General features: G+C 49.8%; 2 protein-coding genes across 5 annotated transcripts; both read right to left on the reverse strand.

Moving 5' to 3' along the window:
- Positions 1 to 4,631: 4,631 nt before the first annotated feature.
- On the reverse strand, positions 4,632 to 20,140 carry ALAD (aminolevulinate dehydratase). 3 transcript variants are annotated; one of them, XM_045470099.1, is made up of 13 exons: positions 20,013 to 20,140; positions 14,798 to 14,890; positions 14,474 to 14,669; positions 13,443 to 13,493; positions 12,875 to 12,971; positions 12,399 to 12,534; positions 12,211 to 12,294; positions 12,022 to 12,110; positions 11,414 to 11,469; positions 11,239 to 11,326; positions 11,064 to 11,150; positions 10,337 to 10,466; positions 4,632 to 9,687 (listed from the first exon to the last, which is right to left on the reverse strand). In XM_045470099.1, exons 3-13 carry the CDS (start codon positions 14,584 to 14,586, stop codon positions 9,626 to 9,628), a joined length of 993 nt encoding a protein of 330 aa, XP_045326055.1. In that variant the 5' UTR covers positions 14,587 to 14,669; positions 14,798 to 14,890; positions 20,013 to 20,140; the 3' UTR covers positions 4,632 to 9,625. The 3 variants fall into 3 exon arrangements, with proteins under 3 accessions (XP_045326055.1, XP_045326054.1, XP_045326056.1); XM_045470098.1 differs by having other exon boundaries at positions 14,773 to 14,890; XM_045470100.1 differs by lacking the exon at positions 14,798 to 14,890 and having other exon boundaries at positions 20,013 to 20,135.
- Positions 20,141 to 23,311: 3,171 nt separating this feature from the next.
- POLE3 (DNA polymerase epsilon 3, accessory subunit) lies at positions 23,312 to 27,295 on the reverse strand. Of its 2 annotated transcripts, XM_045469322.1 has the most exons (5): positions 27,041 to 27,289; positions 26,853 to 26,938; positions 26,368 to 26,486; positions 25,881 to 26,101; positions 23,312 to 24,529 (listed from the first exon to the last, which is right to left on the reverse strand). In XM_045469322.1, the coding sequence occupies exons 1-4, from the start codon at positions 27,260 to 27,262 to the stop codon at positions 25,929 to 25,931; spliced, it is 600 nt and encodes a 199-aa protein (XP_045325278.1). In that variant the 5' UTR covers positions 27,263 to 27,289; the 3' UTR covers positions 23,312 to 24,529; positions 25,881 to 25,928. The 2 variants fall into 2 exon arrangements, with proteins under 2 accessions (XP_045325278.1, XP_045325279.1); XM_045469323.1 differs by lacking the exon at positions 23,312 to 24,529 and having other exon boundaries at positions 24,563 to 26,101; positions 27,041 to 27,295.
- Between the last annotated feature and the right edge of the window lie 23 nt (positions 27,296 to 27,318).

Consider the following 27,318-nt stretch of genomic DNA (forward strand, 5'->3'; position numbering starts at 1 on the left):
TACCCTTGCGTGAGACCCCACACCCTCTCATTCCCGGTCCGCCCCGCCCCACCCCGCCTCTCCCGGTCACTTTGCACACTCTCCTTCCTCTTTCCCTGCCCCGCCTTCGTCGTCTGTCCCTTATCCCCCTTTGTGCGATTTCTCCCTTCTCCTCCTCCCCACACCCCTCCGCCTTTCTCGGACCCGGACGCCCCCGGGAGGTTCCCAGGCTGACTTGGGAAGAGGGGGATTTGGGTCCCCTTCTGGATGGCTGAGTGCTGTGTGGACTTGGACAGGGCGCTGTCCCTCTCTGGTTTGAGTCTCCAGTCGGTACTAGGAAGGAATTGCTTTCGCGTGGAAACTTGTCTAACCCAAGGCAGTTTGCTGAGGTTAGGGTCCTCTGCAGTAATCTAGCTGCTTTTTTTTTTTTCATTTGATATAAAATAATCATCCTCAAAAATGTTTAAAAGTATAAACTTTAAACTAAAAAGCCCAATCTCGCTCACTAACGAGTCATTGAGCATTTCTCTGCTCTGACTCTGTCCTTCACTGAGGATGCGGTAGGGGAGAAAAGACGGGATTCCTGCCTTCATGGAACATGAGAGGGGCAGACACAGATCAAGTAAATGAGATTTAAGATAGTGATGAGTGCTATACAGGCAATAAAAGACAATGGCGTCAGGAACAGTGTGGGGGCCTCTCTGGGTGAGATGGTTAGGGGAGGGGCAAAGATCTGAATGGCTGCCTGGTGAAGATTAAGGGACAAGTACTGCAGGTGAGAAAACTGGGAGAGCAAAGGTGCTGGGGCCCCAGCCTGTTTACTGAGCTAGGGCAGTGGCTCATGGGGGCAGGGAGAAAAGGAGGGCCTCTGCCACCCCCCCCCCCCATTCCCCAGGGGTTGCTGCGGTAGCAGATTTGGTTATTATGCTATCATTTTTCTAGGAGCACACAAACCGCATATATTTTTTCTTCCTTCTTCTCCGCACCCCACCCCCTCTTTTTAAAACAAGACTTCCTCCTATATTCTAAGGCTGGTCTGTTCGCTTCATTCAGAACCACCTGACCCTCACTGGGCTCAGGCCTGGGAGGAAATACAAAGTGCAGAGTCACAGACCCTAGTGCTGTCACAGACAGCAAGGGGGAGCTTGACTTCCAAGCTCATTATGTGTTACAAGCGTGATTCCTACGAGTGGAAGTAGAAAGGGTGAGTGGGAGGCCAGAGGCCCATCTGCATTTCACAGAAGGGAGTTCAGGTTCCAGGGTCACCTAAAGCGCATTTCCTTAGGTTCTGGTCCCATCTCTGCCACCTGATTCTTGGTGAGCCCTTCACTGAATTCTTTTCCTCTCTGGGCCCCAGTCCCCAATATGCAAAATTGGGAGATTGGACAAAATAACTTCCAACTGAAGTCCAGGCCAGCTTCTAAGTTAATTTCCAAGGTAATTAACTTTGTCCACGGAACGTCAGTTTTTCCATACGTCAGGATTAAATGAGATCACATGAAAAAAGCTCTTTGAGAAGATGATTCTTTTTTTTTTTCTTTCAATTTTTTAGGGGCCTCGGGCTGACTGAGTAGGTAGGGCATGCGACTCTTGATCTCATGGTTGTGAATTCAAGCCCCACGGTTGGGTCTTACTTTAGAAATTCCTTAAAATGTAACAATACAACAAAATTAAAAACAAATCTGAGTATAGTTGACACAAAATGTTACATAGTTGCAGGTGAACAACATAGTGATTCAACTTGTTTATACACAGCATAAGCTGTGCTCACAAGTGTAACTACCACCTGTCACCATGCAACACTATTACAACATCACTGACTGTATTCCCTATGCTGTACTTTTTATTCCCATAATTTATTCATCCCATAACTGGAAGCCTGTCTCTCCCACTCTGCTTCACCTGTTTTGTCCATCTGTCCACCCCCTAGAAGATGATTCTTTTCAGATAACTGAGTCTCCTGAGAGGTTCAGGATTTTGTTCGGTCATGTAACTATTTCAACCCGGGGCACCTGTTGCACAAGGCAGGTGTGTCCCTTGTAATCCATATGAACGTGGCCCTCATTTTACTGTTTGTCCTTTACATTCTGCCTTTTTCTTTCTCTAACATTTCAACAGAGATAACGGAGACTTGAGTGTCACAGAAAAGCCAAGGGCAGGTCCCTGCTGTTCTGAAACAAGAAACAAGCTTTAAAAAATTTTTTTTTAATGTTTATTCATTTTTGAGAGAAAGAGAGAGAGAGAGAGAGAGAGAGAGAGAGAGAGCATGAGCAGGGGAGGTGCAAAGAGGGAGGGAGACACAGAATCCAAAGCAAGCTCCAGGCTCTGAGCTGCCAGCACAGATCCTGACGTGGGGCTCAAACCTGTGAACCGCGAGATCATGACCTGAGCCAAAGAAACACACTTAACCCTGTGCCACCCAGGCTCCCCAGAAACAAGCTTCTTTCTGGTTTGCCAGTTCAAAAATGGGTATACTTGGGGCACCCGGCTGGCTCAGTTGGTAGAGTGGGCGACTCTTGATCTCAGGGTCATGAGTTCAAGCCCCACATTGGGTGTAGAGCTTAGTGGTTATAGTTTCCTAAGTCAGATGGCAGAAATCCTCCTTGGAGGGTTTCATCCCTTGACCTATCCTGTGTGGGCTGTGGCCTCACGATTGCCCCTGGAGACACCTGGGGTGTGATTAGACCAAACACTGCCATAGATCCACTGCTCGTGGAGGAAGCCAAGTTTTTTATATGAGGCTTTTGCCCTTGAGAATCTCATGTTCTCATACATAAGTAAACCCAGCCTGGGGCCGCCAGACAGCTCTCCCTTTACCTAAACATTTTCATGTACTTATATAACTTAAATTAAAATATATCATAGAGGAAAGTGCAAACAAATGTCCACGTCCTTGAATTTTTTTTTTTTCAACGTTTTTTTATTTATTTTTGGGACAGAGAGAGACAGAGCATGAACGGGGGAGGGGCAGAGAGAGAGGGAGACACAGAATCGGAAACAGGCTCCAGGCTCTGAGCCATCAGCCCAGAGCCTGACGCGGGGCTCGAACTCACGGACCGCGAGATCGTGACCTGGCTGAAGTCGGACGCTTAACCGACTGCGCCACCCAGGCGCCCCTTGAATTTTTACAAAGTAAACACTCCCATGCAGCCAGTACTCAGACCAAGAAAAAACATTTCCAGAACTCTAGAGACCTCGTCCACTTCCGCTTGCTTACCCCCGCCTGGTTCAACTGGCTTTTGATCTGTAATATAAATGGGCTAATACAGCATACACTCTTTTGTCTTGCCTCTTTTGCTCAAGTTTTGTTTGTAAGATTTATCCATGTTGCTGTGTTCTTGCAGGTCATTCATTCTCCTACCTGTAATATTCCATGATATGAATATGCCACATTTTATTGTTTTTTTTAAATGTTATTCTTTTTCAAGATTTTATTTTTAAGTAGTCTCTACACCCAATGTGGGGCTCAGACTCACAATCCTGAGATCAAGAGTTGTGTGTTCTACCAACTGAGCCAGCCAGGCGCCTGTTTTCTTTTTTTTTTTTTAATACGAAATTTATTGTCAAATTGGTTTCCATACAACACCCAGTGCTCGTCCCAACAGGTGCCCTCCTCAATGCCCATCACCCACTTTCCCCTCCCTCCCACTCCCACCCCCCCATCAACCCTCAGTTTAGTCTCAGTTTTTTTTTTTAAAGTGAACTTTTTAAATTTTTTTTTTCAAAGTTTATTTATTTTTGGGACAGAGAGAGACAGAGCATGAACAGGGGAGGGGCAGAGAGAGAGGGAGACACAGAATCCGAAGCAGGCTCCAGGCTCTGAGCCATCAGCCCAGAGCCTGACGCGGGGCTCGAACTCACGGACCGCGAGGTCGTGACCTGGCTGAAGTCGGACGCTTAACCGACTGCGCCACTCAGGTGCCCCATTAAGTGAACTTTTTAAAAAGTACTTGGGGCTTGAACTCACGACCCTGAAATCAAAGGATCACGTGCTGTACCAACTGAGCCAGCCAGGCACCCCACCACAATGTACTGTTGATGGGCACTTGGGTTATCTCCAGTTTTTGGTTATTACAAACATTAGAAAATGTTGATATGAACATTCTTGAATATGTAGGTCTTTGGGTGAACATATGCACACATTTCTGTTAGGTAAATACCTAGATGTGGAATCATGGAGTCAGGAACTATCTATGTGTTCAGCTTTAGTGGATAGGGGCAGTTTTCTGAAGTGGTTGTACCAGTAATGTCTCAGAGTTCCAATAGCTGCACATTCTCAACCACTGGCTTATCTCTTTTTAAAACTAGGCACTTTGATGGAAGTATGGTGGTATCTCATTGTGTTTTTAAAAAAAAAATTTTTTTAATGTTTATTTATTTTTGACAGAGAGAGAGAGAGAGAGAGAGACAGAGACAGAGCATGAGTGCGGGAGGGGCAGAGAGAGAGAGGGAGACACAGAATCGGAAGCAGGCTCCAGGCTCTGAGCTGTCAGCACAGAGCCTGCAGTGGGACTCAAACCCACAGACCGTGAGATCATGACCTGAGCCGAAGTCGGACGCTTAACCGACTGAGCCACCCAGGCGCCCCATCATTGTGGTTTTAATTTGAATTTCTATGTTGACTAATGGAGATAACACCTTTTCATATACGCATTGGCCATGTTTTCATTTATTTTTATTTACACAAATAACACACAAATATAACTTTCTTAGATAAAACACATGAATATAAAAATGCATCTGAAGCTAGGATAACACCTAAAAAGCTAAAGTTCCCCTGAAACCAATCCCTTCTCCAGTTTTGAGCATTGGACCTAGAGTCTGGAGACCTGAAGCCCAGCCCTGGTCTGCCAATGGCTTGTGTGGATGTGAACAATTTCCCTTTCTGGGTTTGTCTCCCATCTATACAATTAGAGTGTGTAACTAGATGGTCTCTAACGACCTCTTTGCTGTCCTGACCACTGTTTTGAGTGATTACAAGACACTTCATATGATGGGGATGGCCATTTGCCCCTATATCCATTCTCTCCTTTTTCCTTAGTAACTTAATCCAAGTTTCGGCTGAGCCACCTGGCTGCCCCACTAGACTCTGTTTTCCAGCCTACCTTACACAACTAGCTGCGACCGTGACTAAGCTCAGACAAGAGCATACGGACAGAAGTGATATGTGCAACTTTTGGGGTGTGCCCTTAGAAAGAAGCATCTTGCCCTCCATTCATCTTTCTCCTCTTTCTGCTGACTGAAGAGGAGCTAATGGTGGGAACTGAACTCGCCATCTTTGACCATGAGATGGAAGCCGAGGTGTGTTTAGGAGGACGGAACAAGGAGGGCGCCTGGACCCACCACACCATGTAGCTGACATGGTCTGGACTGCTCAGAGAGAAATATTTTCTTCTTAGCTATCATTACCTTGGCTTTTGTGGTGACCACTGAACTTGAATCCTGACTAATACAGAGTAACTGGGGAATGACTTTAAATTGGGTGTCAGGGCAGGGTTTCTGAGGAAGTGACGTGTCAGCCAAGATCTTAACAATAAAAAGGAGACAGCCACACAGATTCTGGGGAAAAGCATTCCAGGCATGGGGGACCACTGCTGCAAAGCTCTGAGACTCCACTAGACTTCTGTGTAATGAGGCAGACCTGGTCAGTCATGGTGCCACATCTCCCATGCCATTGTTGATGGTGACTGAATGAAGAGGCTGGTTCATATGACCTGAGTGTGGCCAGTCAGAGAGCTCCAGAGACTTGTCGTGAATGACGGGAGAGGGTCTTTCTTTGGGATTGTAAGTCATAAGGACCATTTAAGGATCCTGTGGCTGTCAAGTGGCAAAAACCCATCTTAGAATAAAGCCAAGCTGAGGCAACCATATAAGAACTATGAAGAGACATAGCCTCTATGACAGCCTTTAACCCTAGACCCAAGCACACCTGACCTTATTGAAATCCAGTTATAAAAACCAATCATTTACCTTTTTGCTACTGAATTGGATTGTGTCACTTGCAACCATAAGTATCTGGAATATGGGACGCTGGAAGTCACAGGCCCTTATATGTGGAATTGGCACAGTCCATGTAGGCTATGGGGTATGGGGCAGGTCAGGAGTCCTCCTTTCCTAGCTGGGGAATTGTTAGTAAAGTGGTTGGTTGAAATACCTGTTGTTTTTTGGGACCCTCAACCATTTGCCCACTGAAGGTGTAGTTTTAGGGATCATAGTAGAAAAGTGAGATTGGGGAGCACCTTGGGTGGCTCAGTCAGTTGAGCGTCCGACTTCAGCTCAGGTCATGATCTCACGGTTTGTGAGTTTGAGCCCCGTGTCAGGCTCTGTGCTGACAGCTCAGAGCCTGGAGCCTGCTTTGGATTCTGCGTCTCCTCCACTGTCTGCCCCTCCCATGCTCATGCTGTGTCTCTCAATAATAAACAAACAAAAACAAGAAGTGAGATTGGTGGAATGTATTGGCTATTTGTTGTGGCCTTTAGGAAGGACCTATAAGAAACAGACAAGCTACCATCTAAGCAGGCACATCAGAGGGAAATAAAGGCAGGTCTCATTAAGAGGCCCTGAATGCTCACCAACTGCCTGTGATGCTTGGAAGTCTGAGAATATGCCTTGCCAATTGTGAAAGCTGAGTTCTCTCTGAACAAGGATAAAATTACGACTAGCAAGAGCAGGGCACATAGCAGGAGACTGGGACTGTGGAGGAACCAGATCCTTCGGGACCACCTAAACCCCTTCAGCTTGCCTGCCTGGCCATTGCCTCTGGAAACAAAACAGTGGGGCTGGAGCAGATACTAGGTGGCTTCTGATGACAAATCCTGACTTCAGAGGGCACCACTGCACATAGACTGTGATGCCTGAAGGCAACTCAGCCCTTGATGTACCCCCTTGAATAGCATCATGTTAGATCCCTAATTTGGCTGTTCACTAGGAGATGGTGTGTGCACAGTGGTTAAAGGTAGAGGCCTTGCAGTTGAGCTATGTGGGTTCAAATTCTAGTTCTAACCAGAAGTGTTTTCAGTGATGGGGGTTCTAGATCCAGTTCTGCTACAACGTGAGTGGCCCTGGGTGAGTCATCAACTCTCTAGGTATAGCTCCCTCACTGCAAACCCAAGCTAAATTTAGGACTCCCCCTCTCCCCTCTCCCCCAAGCTTTCCCATCTTAGTAAATGGCCCATCAGCCGCCAGGAGCTCAAACCAAGTTTATCCTTCCCATGAAATCGACCTCCTAAATCCATTCCCCTCTTCACCCCCTCTGTCACCACTCCAGTCCAGGCTACAAAATCTCTCCTCTGCGCTTTGCCAGTGCTGTCAAATGTTTTCATCAAATGCAAAATCAGAGTGCGTTGTTCGCCTGCTTAAAATCCTTCAGATGGCTTTCCTTTCTCTTGGAATAGAGTCTGGAACAGCTTCCATCTTCCTTACACATGGCTTTTGACCCCCGCATGGCTTGGCCCTGGTCTTTTTGTCCTTCACTGTGCTCCAGCCACACCTGCTTTGTGTTCTACCTCATTCTAGACATGGAGTTCCTTCTGCCCAGAGTGCTCTTAGCTTGGCTGCTTATCTTCAGGTCAAGGGTTAAATGTCAGCCTCTCAGGGAAGCATTTTCTGACCCTTCAAACCCAGTCAGGTCCTGGTGACCTTCACAGCACCCATCACGTCACCGGTGACACATCGACCTCCTGGTTCTCCTCACGGAGACTCACCATCATTCCGCTTAACGTTTACTTCTGGGGCGGGGGGGGGGGGGGGTCTGGGACATATGCAGAGTGGTTTGCCTCCTGTGGAGTTTATACCTAAAGAGCAAGGTCTGTCTCCTGTCTCTCTATGCTGACAAGAACCAGGCCTCATATTAGCTTGGCAATGATGAGTCTGGGATGGTGCTGAAGAACGTTCCCCTTCATACTAATCAGAAATGAGCTCAGGGGCCAGGGGCCAAGGGGCCAGGACATCGGGTCCTTAGTTAGGTCAGCCGCAGCTCTGACTCCACCAGGAGTCAGAGGAGACTGGTCTGTCTACAGGAGCTGCCGGGAGTTCGTAATTGTACTACTTAAAATGGATTGTACTGCTTTAAGGTCTGAATTGAACCTGCTTTGGCCCGAGATTTGGGATTTCTTGTCACTTTGCAGATGGGCAGGGAGACTTGCAAAATGGCCCCTCTATAGCCAGGCCTTAACCTTTCCTAAGAGGAACATTATGCCGTGAGTCTCGGAAGAATGAAAGCACGTATCCAGGCACCCAAGCCAGAAACCCATGAGGGCACCCTTGTTTCCTCTCGTTCCCTAGACTTAAAAAGCTCAGGCAAAATCTGCTAATTCTGCCTGAATTAATGTATCTTGAATACTTCTACTCCTTCCTGCCTCCACTGCCACCACCCTGGTCCAGGCCAGTGTCAGTGCTCTCTGGGGTCTACGAGAGCCTCCCAACCAGCCTCTTTCTCACGCTTCCTTTTTTTCATGGCAACAGAATGTGGGAAAGTGGAACACACATAACTCCTGGTTAAGATCCTTCAGATGGCTTTCTATCAAATGCAAAATAAGACCAAGCTTCTTACAAGGTGCAGGGCCTACCTTTCCAACCTCCGGTCGGGTCAATCACCCTCCTCTTCCTCACCCTGCTCCCAGGAGCTCTGCCAAGCTCCTCCCACTGCAGGACCTTTGCACACTTTGTGTCATTCTTGCAGCTTCTGGTGCACTTGCCTCTGTTCTCTGGGAGGATCCATTCTTGTCCCTTGGCCTCAGGGAGGGCTTCTCGACCACCCTCTTGAGACACACCCATGGTCTGTTATTTTTGGTGTCAGATCCTTTCTTTCCTTCAAAGCGCTTATTACAACTTGTAACTGCTTTGTTTTCTCATTGTTGTCTGTCTCCCTATTATCCCTGCATAGATTTCATACACAGAGACAGGCTGAGGTCTGTCCTGCTATATCCCCAGTACCCGGCACTGTGTCTGGGCACCGAGCCGATGTTCTCAAAAATTTTCTCGACAGAAAAGCCTTTTTGGTGGTGGCATCTTGAACAGCCAGGGACTCTCTCTTTGCTTCTGAACTTTGATCTTCAGAAGGCAGCATTTCTGCTCATGAACAAGTAACTCTTCTCTGGGTATATGGCTCAAAGCAGACGATCTCAGGCAGCCTGGCAACATGGACCCAGGTGGGAAGCACCTTCTGGAGGAATCGTGGCAAATCTCAAGTCTAAACCCGAAGATGTCAATCTAGGCCTCTGTCCCAGGGCCCATCTATGCTGCCAGAGGCCTCGGGCTTTCCAGAGCTTCTCATGATTCAAGATGCAACCGCCCTCCTCTTTCCCTAATGCTCCAAGCCCCTCTCCCGGGCCCTGCCAAGCCTGTGCCCTTGGCTCCCGGTAGCTTTCAAGATGAAGCCACGCCAGAAGAAGGAGCTGGGGTGGTGGAGGAGGGCCTCAGGGATGACCCAGGGGAGGGGCAGGGAAGCCCGGGATGGCCGGTGAGACTCGAGTGGCGGGATCTGGCATGCTGGCAGAAAGCATGCTGGCAGAAAGCACCTACCAGCATGTGAATAGGAAGAGCGCGCGGGCACAGTTCTAAAGCAGCATTTACTTTGGTTTTCACTTCTCCAAGGCCCTGGGACCTTTTAGAAGTTCTAGTTATGGGGTCTTGTACGCCGTCTCCATCACTCCTCCTTCAGCCACTGCAATAGCTGAGGCGTGTAGTAGGTGATGATGATGTCGGCACCTGTCGGGGGACAGAGGCAGGAAGCGGGGAGAAGCCAGGCATCAGCTCTGGGCACACCTTCCGGGAGATGAGGGCCAAGGGTGGGGGAGGCAGCTACCATGAAGAGGCACAGCCCGTGGGCGTCACAACAGGAGACTGAGCCCAGCTCTGGTCAGTTAAGGCTCTGCACACTGTGTAACCCTGGGCAAGTCATTTTCTCTTACTGGGCCTCAGTTTGCCACCGGATAAAATGCACAACGGAAGAAATAAGTAAGTTATAAGTGCCCTTCTGATGCTGTGCACACCAACAAAACCAGTTCCCATTTATGGAGTGGTGAGCATTTGCTGATTATACATATCTCATTTAATCCTCCTGACAGCCATGCATCAGGTACTTTTTATCCCCGGTTTATAGACAAGGACACTGAGGTTCACAGAAGTGGCTTGGCTGAGGTCTCAAAACCAAAATGTAATAGCCAGCTCTGCTGTCTTCACTGTTCCATGTTCTGTTTTGCAATTCCATATCCCCTCCTCACCCTGTGTTTCTTTACATCACTGGTATTTCCAGGCATAAGGCTCTAGGCTGTCTCATGACTTTATTTCCCTTTCTAGGCAAAGTGCCCATCAGCCCCGTGGCACAGGTCAAAACCCCCCAGCCCGGCCTGTTTACCTGCGCGGCGAAAGGCGGTCATGGCCTCCAGCACAGCAGCCTTGAGATCAAATGCCCCGGCCCGGGCTCCGTGCCACAGCATGGCGAACTCTCCAGAAACGTGGTACACAGCAAGCGGGAGCTCAGGGTGCTGAAGAAAAGCAGCGGTGGGTACATGAATTGAAGTGGAATGGTGGCGTGCCTCCAGGAATGTCCCTTCCTCCCTGCTCGACCTGTGAGCATCTGGAGCCCCATCCTCTGTGTCACTGCTGCTGGCAGCCTGGCCCATTCTTCTTCTTCTTCTTTTTTTTTTTTTAAATAACGTTTATATTTTTGTTTGAGAGAGAGAGGAAGAGGGAGGGAGGGAGGGGCAGAGAGAGAAGGAGAGAATCCCAAGCAGGCTCCGTGCTCAGGGCAGAGCCCGACAAGGGACTCGATCCCATGACCGCGAGATCACGACCTGAGCCCAAATCAAGAGTCAGACGTTTAACCAACTGAGCCACCCAGGTGCCCCTAGCCTGGCCCCTTCTCGAACTGTGAAAGCATAGCTGCTCAAAGGCCCTTGTGAGCCCCGGGGCCGGCACCCCGTGGGGGTTCCGAGGCATGGATGTGGTGGAAGGATTCCTATTCAGGGGCCGACTTCTCTGAACTCAGAGTCTGCAGTCTCCCAGTCTGAGGTCCCAGAGTCTGTGGACAAGCTCGCTCATTTCCCTGAGCCTCTCTGCTGGTCTCTGCTCCGTCTGCTCACCTTGTCCTTCACCTCTCGCACGATGTCCAGGTAGGGCATTCCTGGCTTTACCATGAGCATGTCGGCTCCTTCCCGCACATCCCGCGCCTGAGGGATGAAGTACCGTGTGGGTAGTGCCTGGGAGGCGAGCTGAGAGGGGGACGGGCCAGGTGGGGCTCGAGGTCTGGTCACTCACCACAGCTCGGAGGGCCAGGCCCCGTGCTCCTGGTGGCAGCTGGTAGCAGCGGCGATCTCCAAAAGCTGGGCTTGACTGGGCCGCGTCCCTGGGAAGCAGAGGCATCAGGGTGGGCGCCAGCTCTAGGCTGATGGGTCAGGGGTTTGAGAGGGGGCCCCTGCCAATCCCCACTTACCGGAAAGGTCCATAGAAACAGGATGCAAATTTGGCGCTATAGCTCATCACTGATACCTACAGGGAGAAAGTGGGGGTCAGGGTTCAGGCAGCTCTTTCCAGATGTGTCAGGGTGAAGTGACAGGGAGAGAAAGGATGTAGGCTGGGAAGCAGAGTGCCCGCGATCTAGTCCCATTAAAGCTCTGGGCCTTGGTTTCCCCATGTGAGGTGCAGAGGTTGAGATGGATCCCAAAGGCCTCGTCCAGTGCTGTTTTCACTTCTGTGATTCTTTTTTTTTAAGTTTTTTAATTTATTTTATTTTTGAGAGAAAGAGAGAGAGAGTGTATGTGTGCGGGAGGGGCAGAGAGAAAGAGAGAGAGAGAGAGAGAGAGAGAGAGAGAGAGAGAGAGAGAATTCCAAGCAGGCTCCACGGTGTCAGCACAAGGCCTGACATGGGGCTTGAACCCACGAACTGTGAGCTCATGACCTGAGCCGAAATCAAGAGTCGGACGCCTGACTGAGCCACCCAGGTGCCTCTCACTTCTGTGGTTCTTAGCACATGTGGGGACAGGGCTGGTCCAGGCTGTCTCCTTGCCCTCCCCACACCCGTTGCCACACTCCCCACCCTACCCTGTTGCCAAGTCCATGTGCCATCAGGGCCTCCTTGATGGCTTCCACACGTCCGTCCATCATGTCCGATGGGGCTACCACCTGACATCCTGAGGGGCAGAGGGTGGCCTTGAGAACTCCGGGACCCCCGTATCCACTCTGCCACCTCCCTGACCCGGAGCTGCTCATCTCTGCCGGAGGCTCACTCACCTGCCTTGGCATAGGCGAGTGCCACTTCTGCCAGCCGCTGCCGGCTCTCCTCGGCCTGGAATGTGCCGTTCTTGCCCAGGAGCCCTGCAGGACAGACGGCCGGGTTTGGGGGAGCGTCTAGGTCCCTGGCCTATCCCACCTGCAGGAGGTCTCGGGCAGCAGGGCTTGGGGAGGCGGGGGAAGCTCACCACAGTGACCGTGAGAGGTGTAGGGACACAAGCAGACATCACAGGCCACCAGGAGGCTGGGGAACGTCTTGCGCAACAAACGGATCGCCTCGACGGCTGGGGAGTCCTCAGAGTCGGCTGCAGAGCCCCGTTCGTCCTAGTGGCCAGGGAAGGACAAAGCGGTAAGTCTGTGACCTGAAGCCCTCCGGAGGCAGGACAGCCAGACCTCACGGACCACCCGGCTCCCTGCGTAGGGACGCAGTAAGGACTGTCTGCATTTTGCACAGGGCACTTGACCTACCCGGTCAGGGTGTCACAGTCCTACTAGGCTTCCTGTCCCTCCATGGGTGCGGTCATTAGACAGGGGCAGTGTCCACTCACCCAGGCCCCAGGGCCAGCACGTGGCGGTAATAAGAGTGTGGTCAGCGTGGAACCTCAGCTCACCCTCACGCCTCCCTCCCTTGCCCTCCCCTCCAACTCTGCTTCTGGTTCTCCACCTTAGGGACTCTGCTGGGGACTCCAAAGACCAGGACGCAGCGCAGGCCCTCTTCCACCAGGGGCTTCAGCATCTCTTCCAGCCGGTTCACACCATATCTGCATGGGGGTGGGGTGGAGGGCCCAAAATGAGGTAGGTCCCAGGCAAGGGGTCCCCTCACCTGTCTGTTAAGAGTCAAGCTGCACACGGCACCAGGATGGCTCAAGCCCCACAATACAGGGAGGGGTAGGAATGCACCCACCAAACAGATGGGAAAACAGAGGCCTGCAGAAGCAGAGCTATGGAATTTAGCTCTGGAAGGCCCCTCCAAGGTTCTTGCTGAACTCCCATTTGCAGTCCAGCTCCCCCGCAATAGACTCTGCTGTGACATCTCTGGTGATGAATGGATCGCTCGTCCCTTTATGAGGCTGCCTCTTGTGTTGTAGAGCAACTCTGTCCCTGAGAAAACCCTTCTCTCTACTGGGCTGGGGAGCTTCTCCAGATCTATCTCTTGGGTCTGCTTCCTGGCACCTCCACCTGGGAAATCTCTCCCTCCATCCTCCCCTGGCCCTCCCCACCACGTCCCCTACCTGGCCACTCCCGGGAGGCTGTCGATGGGCTGTACGTCATCAGGAACGTCCCTGCAAGAGCGGGGAGGGGTGGGCTATGGACTGGTGGCTGTGGGAAGGGCCAGTGGCAAGGGAGTGACCGGGAGGGATGGCTGGGGAGATGGGAAGGAGTAGAGAAGCGGGGACGGTGGGAGGAGGCTGGGGTCCAGTGTCTGGTTCCCTGCCTGGACAAGCCCAGGGCCTGAAATAGTAACAGGAACGACAAAAGAGTGACAGTGACAACAGAAGCGACTGGACTAAAAGAACAGTAATCACAGGAAGGAGTCAAATAGCTAAGAACTCGGACTCTAAAGTCAGCAGGCCCTCGCCTGCCCTCCCAGCCACTTACTGGCTGGGTGACCTTGGCCAACTTGTACCATGTCTCTTTGAGGCCAGGCCCTTCATCTGTATTTGGGTGGATTCGTTCATTCATTCAACAAATATCGAGCATTTATTATGTGCCAGGTACTGTTTACTCTCTGGAGATACAAACTGAACAAAACAGACACAAATCCCTGCCCTCGTGGAGATGACACTCTAGGGAATAATAGCCATACCTTCCTCACACAAATACTGTCAGGACTGAATGAGAGAATACATGTAGGTGCTTAGCATAGTACCCGGTACACAGTAAGCACTCAATAAATGTCAGCCATTGCTATTATTAATAATCACGGCTGCCACCTCTTACATGTACGTAGCTCTTTACAAATCTACAGAATGCCTTCTCAGCTTCTGTCTTGTTGCAAAAGCTCAGGATGGCAGGCCGGGGTTATTATTCTTATTTTCCAAATGGGGAAGACTGAGTTCTTTCAAGGTTTGTTTGGTTCCTAAAACTTGTCCTTAACCCACTCTCAATCTCTCTCTCTTTTTCACACACACACACACACACACACACACACACTCACTCTCTCACTCTCTCTCTCTCTCTCTCTCTCTCTCTCTCTCTCTCTCAAACACACACACACACACACACACACAGACCAGAAACCTGGACCATTCCTGGGACTCACGTGACAAAGATGGGGTAGATGAGGTTGGAGGCGCTGAGGGTGGCGGTGGCCGTCTGCCAGGCGCGAAGCAGCGGGTGAAAGTAGCCGCTGTGCAGAACCGACTGGGGCTGCATGGTGGGCAGAGCAATAGGCAGCCAGCTGGTTGAAACCGAGGGCTCCCGAGGTGTCTGCTGTGCCCTCAGCTCTGTGTACACCTCTGGGGGACAAGAGGAGGCACGTGAGACATGGTCCCTGTCTCCAGGAGATGGCCCCCCCTCCCCCCCCCCCCCCCCCCCGCCCAAGCTCTTCCAGATTCCTGCCTCTGCTGCTTTCTGGCCAGTGCACCTCCGATGTGGTTCGCCAAGGCCTGCCGGTCTACGACGAGGTGAGTAGAGAAAGAGAAGTAGGTCCTTCGGACACTCTCCTGGCTACTGGAACCTAATAACATAAGATTTGGACTTGTGTTTTATAGGGTCTCTCTCTTTTTCTCAAATAACATTTCTCCAGCAATTCAATTTTATTTTATTGTATGTTATCCAAGGAAATCAATCTGTGATGGATTAGAAATTAGGATGAGAAGCACTGATATAGCCAACATTTAAACCTTGTTTATTCCATGAAAAATGTTCACGTGCTTGGCAGAAATTTTAGATAAGCAAAAAGAGAAAAATCTCCTGTAATTCTACCTCTAGAGAAAAGCACCATTAACACCTCGGTACAGAGACTTCTGGCCAGGCGACTTCTGGCCTGGCGCAACACACACTAAGAGGATTAAATAGCACCTGACAGACAGACAGACTGGCAGACAGAACTGTAGAGTGGCCATGGAAGCTGTCTTTTCCAGCCTCACGGCCTCCCGCTGCTCCCCAAGCACAAGCCACACTTGGCCTTGGCCACTTTCTGGAAGGTTTCCGTCCCCTTTACCTAGAAGGTTTGTGCTCTCTCCACAACCTCCTCGCCCCCAAATCCTACCAGGTGCCCCTTCTTCCCTCTCCCACTAAGCCTCTCTTGCCCAGATCCTAATCTCTCTTATGTAACAGCTCTTTGTGGATCTAACTTAGGTCCTTCCAGTAGACAGTGCTTCTGCAGGGCATGGTCCACAGTGAGTTCACTTCTGCCCTCCTCCCCACCCCCCAGCACTCTGCCACACAGTAAATGTTTAACTACATGAAGTATAAGACAATATGCCCTAATGCCAAGTAAGTGGTGTAAGACAGAAGGAAGCTGGGGCATTACCATTCATTTCTTGAGCACCTACGACATGCCAGGCCACGCTGGGCACTTGTACACATGATTTCTCATCAAGGTGGCACTATAGTCCAGGCGGTAGGGTGGATGGAGTACCTCTCAGAGAGGAACCACCACAAGCATACCAGGAGTTCCAATGTGAGTTTGGAGGTTGGAAGAAGCTCGTTGGAGGAAGACAGGGGCTTAAATTTGGATGTTTCGGGATGAGTGGGTTCAGCTTGGCAGAGGGAAAGGGGCGAATGTTCCCTCAGGAAGGGAAGTGAGGGGCAAAGGTGGGGAAGGAGGAAAGGCTGTTCTGAGGGCTGAGAAGACAATTGAAGATGTGTGTCCTAGGGAGGGGACAAAGGGAGGCCAGACTGAGGACAGGGAAGATGGGGGAGGGGAGGGAGGTGGAGGTGGGGAGGTGGGAGTAGCCTAGTCAGAGCCTGGCTTTAGGAAGATAACTCTTGCAGGCTGAGAAGAGGAGCACAGAGACTGTGGGGGTAGATGGGAGGAAAAGGAAGGGCTACCGTAAGGCAGCCAAGAGTCAGTCTCTTGGGACGGATGCTCTGAGCTTCCGTGACCCAGACGGCAATGGAGACAGGGACAAGGCAGGAAGAGGGTGGTGGGGAGCTGAGTTTTTGGAGGTGCCTGGGACAATACTCAGTAGCCAAGTAGGGGGGAAAAAAAGAGCCACCAGTCTCTCCTTGTATGAATGGACCTCAAGGCCCAGGCAAGGGCAAGGACTTACCCAAGGTTACACTTAGCAAGTTAAGAGGCTAAATAAAACAGTAGGGCTAGAAATCTGGTGTCAATTCCTAGGTGGAGAATGGGGGATGGGGGTCCTTGAGTACGCTGATAATGCCTTTCTCTCAGGTCCTTTTAGCCCCCCTCCCAACCAGCTCAGGGGCCCATTTTATCCAGTTCTCCTCCTTGGCAGGGCTGGGGTTATCAGGAGCCACACAAGGACCCACCCTACTACCACACCCTTCGGCCAACCACATCATTGGACACAGAGGCGAGTCAGGTCTCCCCAGTGATGTCCTAGCCCCTAAATGAGCAATCAGTCATTCAGCAGATGCAAAGTCCTAAGTGCCCATTTTGTGCAAGACTTTGCTGTCAGGTCTGCTAGAGGTTAGCTCAGCTCAGAAAGGTTAAGTCCTCTGCCTAAGACCACACAGCTGGTTAGTAATGGGCCAGAATTTGAATCTGTTTTAGATAGTGAGTATAGGGTTTTATCTACCATACCCATAAACACTTGATAAACACTTGATTCAACAGGCATCTCTCTGCCTGTACTACCTTTGCCTTGTGGGTGGGAGAGATGGATAGGCAAGAGAAAAGATACTGAGTGTACGTTATGTGCTGGGCACTGGACCAGGTACCTTTACATGTATCTCATCTAACCGCAGTGGTCCTTCCAACTTTTAGTGATAAGGAAACGGAGGCTCAGAGAGGTTAAGTGACTTGTTTGGAGCCCAGTCAGATTTTGAACGTGCCTCTGATTCACCTCCTAGAGAACAACCTTTGTAGCAGGACCCTGTCTTCTGGAATCCAAAGCTGCATTCCACTGACCTCAACTCCCCATCTACTTTAGAAGGCTGGGCCAGCAAATGCCTTCTGCTTATCAGAAGCAGCACAGCAGGCCAGCCAAGGTGCTTTGCAGCCCAAATTTTACCACAAGGAGGCTGGGAGGTTGGGGGCAGGGGCAAGGGTGAGAGGGTTGAGGGGGAGGCCTCACTAGGGCACAACCATTTGTGTCTGTTTCTTCTTCCTTTTTGTTTTTTTAAATGTTTATTCATTTTGAGAGAGAGAGCGAGAGAGAGCAAGAGAGAGCGAGAGTGCACACGAACGTGAGCTGGGGAGGGGCAGAGAGAGAGAATCCTACGCAGGCTCCATGCTGACAGCACAGAGCCCAACACGGGGCTCGATCTTACGAACTGTGAGATCACAACCTGAGCCAAAATCAGGAGTCGGCCGCTTAACCATCTGAGCCACCAAGGTACCCCTGCATCTGTTTCTTTAATTTTAGGATTAGGGAGAGATTTGATTTGAGAAACGGGTGTCAGTGCTGAGAAAATTAGAAAGTTGAGAATCACCAATCCTGTCCATTTCTTACATTCTGATGTGGAAAACGAGGTGCAGAGAGGTGACAGGCCTTGTTTGACATCACACAGTGAGTCAGGTACAGAGCCGGGCTTGACCATGAGTCTCCAGCCTTCTAGTCCAGTGCCCTGTCACCTACACCACACACTGTCATTCTGTTACAACAGGCACTTAATAACTAAATATTTGTGGAATAGAAAAACAGCCTCTAAGCCAGAGTTGCCTGTTTGCAGAGCCAAATCCATGCCAAGGTTTTGCTTTGCAAAAAGTCCCTCAAGACTGGGAGATTTCCACACATTTGGGAGGGCACTTCTTCCAAATCAAGGGACCTGCAAGCCACAGCTTAAATCCTGTGACACCTCAAAGACAATGGCAAGTCACCGTGGGACTCACCATGGGACCACCTATGCTCACCCACATTAGAGCAGGTTAGCTTAGCTGGAAGGCAGCAGCACAGGGTGTAGAAAGAACCTTGTTTCAGGGTCATAGAGGCCCAGGTCTGATCTGTGCTGTGTGGGTGATTTCAGGGAAGGTTGCTGGCCTTTCAGGGCCTTCATTTCATAATCTATAAAATGGGAATGATACTACCAAACCTGCAAAGCTGCGGAAATTAGATTAGAGATAGTTAGGAGGTACGTGCCTGGCACCAGGTAGCAGCACAGTAAACGTGTAGCTACTTTTATCATCATTCGGAGCAGAACTGAACTGGAAGGAGATCTGGAGTGAGCCCAGCAGTGCCTTCCCCACCACACCCAGAAGGGAGAACTTGAACTCAAATCTGTGTGGCTGCAGGGTCTTCTGAGATACCACACAGACGCTACAGTAGAGGGTGGACTAGATGTTAATCTATGGGAGGCGCCTGTGTCTCCAGGAGCCAAGGATGGCTTCGTGCAAGAGGTAGTTCTGCAGACTGATTATGAAGGTACTTCCTTCCTTAAGTAACTAAGTTGGGACCTGAGAGCTGCCAGAATGGGGGTGAGGGGGTGGGTCAGAAGGAGCTGCAAGGCCTGAACTTCCCATGTTATGCTCTGCTGAGGATTTCAGAGGCTGTGCTCTTGGCGCAGAGGGTGGGGAACTGCTGCCAGCTCTGGCAGGCTCTGCCACTAGTTGGGGAGGAGGCAGTCAGGAGGGCCAACTAAGTGAAGGTGGCCAGGGCTGAGAAATCCAAAGCCCCAGAAGGGCCCAGGACAGCAGCTGTCAGGCAGTTCTGAAAAGGGACCAACTAACCAGCATTTCCTGAATATCTACCCTGAGCCACCCCTGTGCTGGATACAGGGATTAAAGAGAAGCAGGAGACCGAGGCCTTGACCTAGGGCTTTGAAGAGCCCAGCCTCTTCTGGGCTTAGCCATTTGGAGCCACAACGAGAATCGGCCAGTTCCACAGACTCCTAGAATATCTTGGCTAAGAGGCTCCTTAAAGCCTGTTGATTACATCATCGAAATAATGGTGAACTGGGCTCAGAGAAAGGCAGACACTGGCTCAAGATCTCGCAAGGGGTCAGTGGCAGATCTGGGCCTAGAATCCAGGTCTCCAGCAGCCCAGTTCTCAGTGCCCACCATTAGCCCTTGCTACTTTAAGTATAGATTTCAAAGCTGCTTACCAGCAGAGTTGGGCTTGTGGAGAACTCTGAATGAAATAGGGGGGTATGAGGAAGGAGGCAGAACGTTGACTCTGGACTTGGCTACAGCTGACAGCCTGATGGTTAAGCGTGTGGGATTTGGAGATGGGTAGACATGGGTTCAAATCCTGGTTCTGTCACTTTTCAGCTGTGCGATCTCAGTTTCGTATCTGGCAAATGGGGACTTGAACCGACCTCAACGGGCTGTTGTAGCCTTAATGGGCCAATGGATGTGACTTATGTATAAATCTAACACAAAGCGACTGTTACTGTCTCCACTTCCCTCCTCCTCCTCCCCGCCCCCCAAATCCTTCAAGGCCCCTCAGGCTCTGCACTGATAGAGAACGCACCAAGGGTCTCCAAGGGAGTGGACCCCAGAGAGGAGATGCAGAGCCCGGAGCCGGGCCCCCAATGGCTACATCCCCGCGGAGACCCCAATCCTGGATGCAGCAAGGCAATCTAAACAAGGGCGCCACAAGGACTCTGCCCCCGGCTGCACCGCCAGCGCTTTAGGCGCACGGCACATTTGGGTCTGGGGACAAGGGACTCTTGGTGCCACAGCCTCCACCTCCAAGTCCGCCGTCTCCCCGAGTCCGGCCCCCACTCACCTGGCTCCTCAAGGGCTCAGAGCTGCCGCTCCCGCCACCGCCGTAGCTCGTTTTAGTCTCCCGGGGCCCACGTGGGGGCGGGGCAGCTCACCCGGAAGCATCTCCCCCCCCTTGCAGCCCGCCCCAATCAGCGTTAAGGCCACGCCCCCTACAGGCACTGGGCTGGCGGGCTGGTCAGCTCCGGCCTCGGCCCCGCCCACACTCATCGAGGCCTGGCCAGTCAGGTGTGCGAAAGGGCAGGAGGGCCCTCGTTTCCCTCCCCCCTCCTCCTTGTCCCTTACTTGGGGCCGGAGCTTGGGTAGCGGAAGGACAGTGGGGTCCTATGTGGGCGCGCAGAGGAGGTGCAGTAGGGGTCCCTGAGAGTCGGGCTCCGATGCGCTTACAGCCCTGAGGTTCTCTTTACAGTTTTCCTTTTCCCAGTCTAGTGCATACTTGGCGCTGGTTAATCGTTGAAAGAATAATTGGATGTCAAGGACATTAAAACAACACCTTAATACCGAAAACAATAGCTACGTCCATTTTTGCAGACTGAGTGTTTTAAAGCTGTTGAGTTCAGCACCAGGCGGCCTTCCAGGTTTTCAGAGGAAAATTTATTCCAGTGTAATTACTCAGAGCCTGCTCTGTGCCATGGATTGAGAGAGGTGATGTGAAAAGACATGGGCATTCCGGAAAAGCTCTAAGTCTGATAGGGGCATCGGGCCAGTCTAGGATGGGTACAATGCGACATTTGACCAAAGGGCTGTGCGCGGTTTGGGCAGAATATGTTCAGGGGCAGGAGGGAACCAATGAGGCTTATGGGGCTTGGGTGAACTGGTAGGATTTGGGTGAATGAAGTAGGGGGTGGAGATCAATACTCTAGCAAAGGAATGCCCTTATCAAGGTGCACTAGGGATTATAGAAAAGCTGACTTTGACTTGTAGAGGAGGCCAGTGAGTTGGTTGTATTACACTTACTCTCACTCTCAGATTTTATTTCTCAAAATTGGTACCGGGAACCCGTTTTATACCTCTTTACATTCCAAGTTAAACAGGCAGAGAGGCTTAATGCTAGGGAAATATGAGGCCTGTGTAGCTTCCAGCTACTAGAGTTCTGATCTGTGGCCAAATAAGGGAGGTGGGACAATGAGGTCATATTTTTTGTGGATTTAAGAGTCAGGGACACGGGGCGCCTGGGTGGCTCAGTCGGTTGCGTGCCCGGCTTCGGCTCAGGTCATGATCTCACAGTCCGTGAGTTCGAGCCCTGCGTCGGGCTCTGTGCTGACAGCTCAGAGCCTGGAGCCTGTTTCAGATTCTGTGTCTCCCTCTCTCTGACCCTCCCCCATTCATGCTGTCTCTCTCTGTCTCAAAAATAAGTAAACGTTAAAAAAAAAAAAACTAAAAAAAAAAGAGGGACAGTATCATGCATTCACTTACCTAATTTTGATGACAATTATGTTACTATCCTTGTTTTACAGACTGGGAAGACAATCTCTGGGGAGATTAAATAATTTGCCTTGTGTCACACTGGGTTTTCTCTGCAATGCCTACTAGTCATGCTCCTTCAACTCATATGGGTAATTAGTGCCCCCCCCTCCACCCCCCCACCCCCCCCCGCCCCCCATCCCCCCCTCCACCCTGTGTAGAACCCCTGCTCATTTCTTTCATGACACCAGTTCCATCTCAGAGTTTATTGATAACTAGGTATAATTAGGACTATTTACCTCAAAGAGCTCAGTAGGAGTGGAAAATTTAAGAATGCTGCTGTTTGGTGTGATCTATTTCTCACATTTTGTTCTTGGCGAGAAAACCTGTTCCCATTCTCTACCCTACCCCCAAAATTTGAAAATACTTTTAATCTTTCCATCTTCTCCATAAAAAGTATTGTGAATGCAACAATGTGACTAGATCTTAAACATAATGTTGAGCAAAAGAAGTCAGGCACAAGAACACATATTGTATAATTTCATTTATATAAAATACAAACCAGGCAAAATTCACTTGTGCTGTTAGAAGTTAGGATAATGATTACAATTGAGGAGGAGAGCGACTGGAAGGGAGACCAAAGGGGTTTATTAGGGTGCCGGTCATGTTGTTTACTGATATGAGTGCAAGTTACATGGATGTGTTTGTGCAAGTTCATCCAACTTTACATTTACATTTATCTGCACCATTTAGTAGGCATATTATACTTCAATAAAAAATAATAAAAAAAAAAACCCACAAACCCCTCAAAACCTACTATTGTGAGTACTTCCCAGGGAGGTACAAGGCATGGTGCTAAACGCTGTCAAGTGCTAGCAAGAGATTAGTGGTTGCTGGGGACTGGAGGGAGGGAAGCATGAGCGAATAACTGCTTAACAGGTGCAGGGTTTTATTTTGGGGTGATGAAAACGTTTTGGAGCTAGACAGAAGTGGTGGTTGCACAACACAGTGAGTGTGCTAAATGCCAGTGAATTGGTCATTTATTATTTTTTTTTTTTAATTTTTTTTTTCAACGTTTTTTTATTTATTTTTGGGACAGAGAGAGACAGAGCATGAACGGGGGAGGGACAGAGAGAGAGGGAGACACAGAATCGGAAACAGGCTCCAGGCTCTGAGCCATCAGCCCAGAGCCTGACGCGGGGCTCGAACTCCCGGACCGCGAGATCGTGACCTGGCTGAAGTCGGACGCTTAACCGACTGCGCCACCCAGGTGCCCCTGAATTGGTCATTTAAAAATGATTAATGTTATGTTCTGTGAGTCTCATCTCAACTGAAAGATAAAATTGGTTCATTGAATGCAATGTAGTATTCTGGAATGGATCCTGGATCAAAAAAGGCCTTTAGTGGAAAAAGTGGTGAAATACGAATAGTTTGGTATTTGGTATTTTTCTGTTTTGACAAAGGTACCATGGTTATGTCAGATGTCAACATGAGGCAAAGTTGGGTGATTATATGGGAACTCTCTGCACTCTGCAACTTTTCTGAAAACTAAAATTGTTCTAAAATAAAAAGTTAATTAAAGAAAAAAAGAGAAATAGAAGGCCATGGACCACTAGAACAGGATCCTAGCTTTCATAAATTAGTGGTAAGATCTTAAGCAAGTCACTTCTCTTTGATGAGCCTCCATTTCCCATCAGCAAAAATAGAATTAGGCTGCAAAAGTAATTTTTAAACGATTTTTAAGTTTATTTTTGAGAGAGAGTGAGAACGAGCTGGGGATGGGGACAGAGAGGAAGAGAGAGGATCCCAAGCAGTCTCCACACTCAGCAGGTGCTCCACCTGGGGCTAGATAGGAACCTGAGTCAATATCAAGAGTCAGAGGCTTAACTGACCCAGTCACACAGGTACCCTGATTTTATTTTTTAAGTAATCTCTACACCCAATATGGGGCTTGAACTTACAACCCCAAGATCAAGAGTCACATGTGCCACTGACTGAGCCCGCTAGATGTCCCTGCAAATGCGATTTTACCTGGGTAAGGATGAAAACCTTCTCACCCTCCAAATCCAGATCAGAATCTCTAGGCATGAAGGGAGGTGGCTTACAAAAGATGAGATTTTTGCCTTAACCTAGTAAGCAACCTTCAAAATTCGGATACCCCTACAGGAATGATTAGGGTGTGCTCGGAAAAAACTGGTTGATAACCTCAGATTCCTCCCAGTTCTTTTAAGTAATCTCTATACCCAGGACGGGGCTTGAACTCACTACCCTGAGGTCAAGACTCACATGCTCTACCAACTGAGTCCGCTAGGCCCCACTTCTGTAGTTTTAAGTCATAGTTCCCGCTCTCAGGAAACCTGGCTTAGGTAGTCAAAATGTGCTAACTAAAACCATGTGCAAGGAGAGTTCTTTTGGGGATTCAATGACCGGAGACTTACACAATAAAGTAGAAATGGATTGGAATAGATGGTAAGGCAATCCCTCCTTAAGCAGGTTTTGTGTACCAGGTTTAAGTATGGATTTAACGGGACACAGTGAGGGGCTGGGATACAGCTATGTTCCAGGAAGATCCACTTGGCAAGCAGTACACAGAAGCTAGGGCAAGCAGAGATGAGGCAAAAAACTGAGCTCAAAGGAAGCCACAGGAGTCCAGATGGGACTTGAGAGTTTAGCTGAGTAGTGCTCATGGGAGTTAAGAAAGGATGTTTCTTTTGTGGAAAAGGAAAAACCACCAGATCTAGTGACTACCGGGGTTGTACCTTTATGAAACGTTATTTATAAATTCATGATTTAAAAAGTTCTGTACATTAGAGAATATAGCGTTGTGGCTGAGATCACAAAGGTAATAGCTCTCCTTGATAGAGTTTCAGAGTTTATACTTGAAAGCATTTCGAACGGTGCCAGCCTCATAGTAGGGACTCCATAAATGTTGAGTCATTGAGCGACTAGTACGCATAGGTTGCCCAGCAGAGCCATGAAAACCTCTTGTTGTGGTCGAAGAGCAGCATCTGCTGGCCATCCAAGGTAACGCAGGATCCCGTGTTTACAAAGATCTGGGCGGGTCCACATGTCAAGAACTCTTTGAGGCAGGATCAGTGGGTCCTCCCCAAAAGCATACTATAAACAAGCAGGATGAAAGGGAGTCACCACTTTTAACAAGAATGTTCTTTATTTATACAAAGCGTTATAATTTTCCTCAATAGTCTTCACTCAGTCGTCAACAAACTTTTGGCTGTATTCGTTTAACAAATTAACAGTGTCAAACTACATACACCTCACTACCTGTCAACCTCCAAGCGCTCAACTTAGAGACAAACAAAAAAGTGCTTGGGGCACCACATGTCAAGGGAAAAAAAAAATAAGATCAACAGAGTTACTTTAGAAGCAGTTAAAGGGGTTGGCTTTTGGGGGTGGGGATTAGATTCCTGAGCACCATCAAATTTCTGCCCTTTAAGCAGGTTATCAAAGTTTCTGGGTTGGCAGATGTGAGAAAAGGAGGGAGAGAGAAAGTGGAATGGGGAACAGAAGAGAGGCAGAAGAGAGACAGGAAGGGAGAAGCACAGAGGGACCAAATGTGCATAGAATAAAGTTTGGAACTTGTCAGGAATTGGAAGAATGAAAAAATTAAAGCCGCAAGCTTGGGAAATGGACTACAAGAAGAGAAAGCCTGGAATTTTATACCTTCCAGGAGGTGACAATAAAGCGATACAGTGGCAGGCAGTGAGGTGCAACTAAGACCAAACCATCTGTGTTTTTTTTTCCATTTTGTTTTTGTGGGGTTTTTCTGTTTGTTTTGGTAAGAGTAAGATATTAGCACACTTGCTTGACTAACTCCACTCTACACTGCTGCTTTAAAAGCTTATGAGGCCAGAGAGCAGCCACCCCAGCAGGCCAAATGCCTACCAGGCAATATAGAGGGGCTGCAAGCCAGTGGGTCTGTGGAAATCAAAATTCAATGTTACCTTGAAGTGAAGAGACAACAGATTTCATTATTCTCCTATAGTCTTTTAGTACTTTCCTAAAGCTAAACCATTCTAACCACTTGTAATAATAAGCTAGTATTGCCATATCCTGTACAGTCACAACCGGCTGACCATGCTCAAAGCCCCAATTTTTCCTGAGCTTTGACTGCCTCTGTGATCTGGAACACAGCAGGCAGCATGGAAGTTATTATTACTTTTTTGGGGGTGGGGTCAGAAGGGAACTGGGGATCAAAAACTGCCTAACCACGTATGTAAGGAAACAGGAGAGATCAGATTGACTAATTACATTAGCCGCCCAGAATCCCTCTCGCCTAAAAGTCATTACCTTCAGACTGATTTAGCAACACAGGACCCTGCTACTCAGATGCTCTGACGGAAGTGCTGGTTTTGATGATGATTCAGTCGTCAGTTTTTATTTTGATCTTCTCAGGCTTTTCTGGCTAAGACTACTCTGACCAGCAGGGAAAAGCTTCTCACAAACGTACCACATGTCAGGGTGGTACTTTCCAGCGTGCCACAGTCTTCCCATCCCGTTAGTTGTCCACTTCCTCCTCCTCATTCGGCTCTTCTTCTTCCAGCCTGTCCTCGTCTTCATCGTTGTCCTCATCCCTGCTCTTGTCTTGCTCTTCTGAATCTGTTTTTTTGTCTTTGTCCTTCTTCTTTTGCTCTGAAGCTTCCTTCTTGCCTTTCTGCTCTCGCCTGTAGGCTGTAAGGAGGAAGGTGGGGGGTTAGGAGGCAGGGCTGAACCAAGCAGACTGCAACAGCTAACTCCACTGTATAACTGGAAAAGCTGGGGCAGAGAAGGAAAAATACAAATCAGATCTGAGGCGGTGCCAACGGAATGGATTCTGAGTCACGTCCAATACTTGTTTCCTGTTCTCACAGGGACCCAAGCGGAGAAGACTCAGGGCCAGGTGAGCAGGTGACACAGGATGAACATCTACTTGGCTGAACAAAGAAGAGGGTCATTACCTTCCAGAGCTTCTTTCAATGGGGTAACGAACCGCTGGAACTCCATCTCTTCCATGGCTGAGAGCACGTCACTGGCATTCAGTGTCTTGCGTTTCCCTTTCATCGCGAAGTTGTTGGCACTGAAAAAAAAAAAAAAGACAAAAGGGTTTCAGGGGCCGTCAGACCCCCTCTTGCCGCCTATGGGGTGGGTGGAAAAGGGGCACCAGAGGTGGTACGGAAAAGCCTAGATCTCAGATGCAGGGATTTTTTTTTGTGACGTGGTTAAGTCCCTCCCTTCCCCGTACAAAAGGGTTAAAGCAAAGCAATTTTGTTGCTTTAGTTTGCTTCAGACCTTGCAACAACTGGATGAGGGCTGAACTTTCCCGCACGGGGGTAGGACACGATTACTGGGGTCTGGGCCCCAGGCCGCGGACTCCGGGGGCAGGTCTCTGCGACCCCCTTACGCCTCAGCCCAGCTAGGTTCTGGCTAGCTCAGCTTGCCTCACCAGGAAGTGGCGTACAGCACGAAGACGCTGGCGGCGCGGGAGATGGCGCTGCGAGCCTCCTTGGAGATGTTGACACCGTCCGGGAGCTGGAAAAAGAAGGTGGGTGAATAAAGCTGCCGGCCCAGGACCTGCTTCCTCTGCTGCCCGCTCGTCCGGCCCTGGCCCATCCGCCCGCCGAAGCTGCTCACCGCCTCCTTGATGATCCTGGTGATGACGGCATTGGGCAGGTTTAGGTCCTCGGGCCTCTCCGCCATTGCCGCCACCGGCACCCGCACCTCGGTCTCAAGCGTCTTCTTCAGGCCGCTACGGCGTCCGGACTTCCCGCGTCCCCGCAGTCTGACCCAAAGAGGCTTCCGTCCCGCCCCACGTTGCCCACACGGTGTCCCACAGTGCCCCGCGCGCCATAGCATCCCTCCTCACCCAGCCCCGCCTCCGCCTCCGCCTCGAGTCGTCCAAGGATCCGAAC

Source organism: Leopardus geoffroyi, chromosome D4 (assembly GCF_018350155.1).
Source record: "Leopardus geoffroyi isolate Oge1 chromosome D4, O.geoffroyi_Oge1_pat1.0, whole genome shotgun sequence".
In the NCBI taxonomy this organism is placed as follows: Eukaryota; Metazoa; Chordata; class Mammalia; order Carnivora; family Felidae; genus Leopardus; species Leopardus geoffroyi.

Coding starts and splice junctions, on each gene's coding strand:
- POLE3 (XM_045469322.1), bottom strand. CDS start 27,262: ATGCTATGGCGCGCGGGGCACTGTGGGACACCGTGTGGGCAACGTGGG. Junction 26,487..26,852: donor GTGCTGTACGCCACTTCCTG/GTGAGGCAAGCT, acceptor TTTTTTTTTCAG/TGCCAACAACTTCGCGATGA. Junction 26,102..26,367: donor ATTGAAAGAAGCTCTGGAAG/GTAATGACCCTC, acceptor TCCTCCTTACAG/CCTACAGGCGAGAGCAGAAA.
- ALAD (XM_045470099.1), bottom strand. CDS start 14,586: ATGCAGCCCCAGTCGGTTCTGCACAGCGGCTACTTTCACCCGCTGCTT. Junction 11,327..11,413: donor TGTTTCTATGGACCTTTCCG/GTAAGTGGGGAT, acceptor TCTGCTTCCCAG/GGACGCGGCCCAGTCAAGCC. Junction 10,467..11,063: donor TGCGAGAGGTGAAGGACAAG/GTGAGCAGACGG, acceptor GCTTTTCTTCAG/CACCCTGAGCTCCCGCTTGC.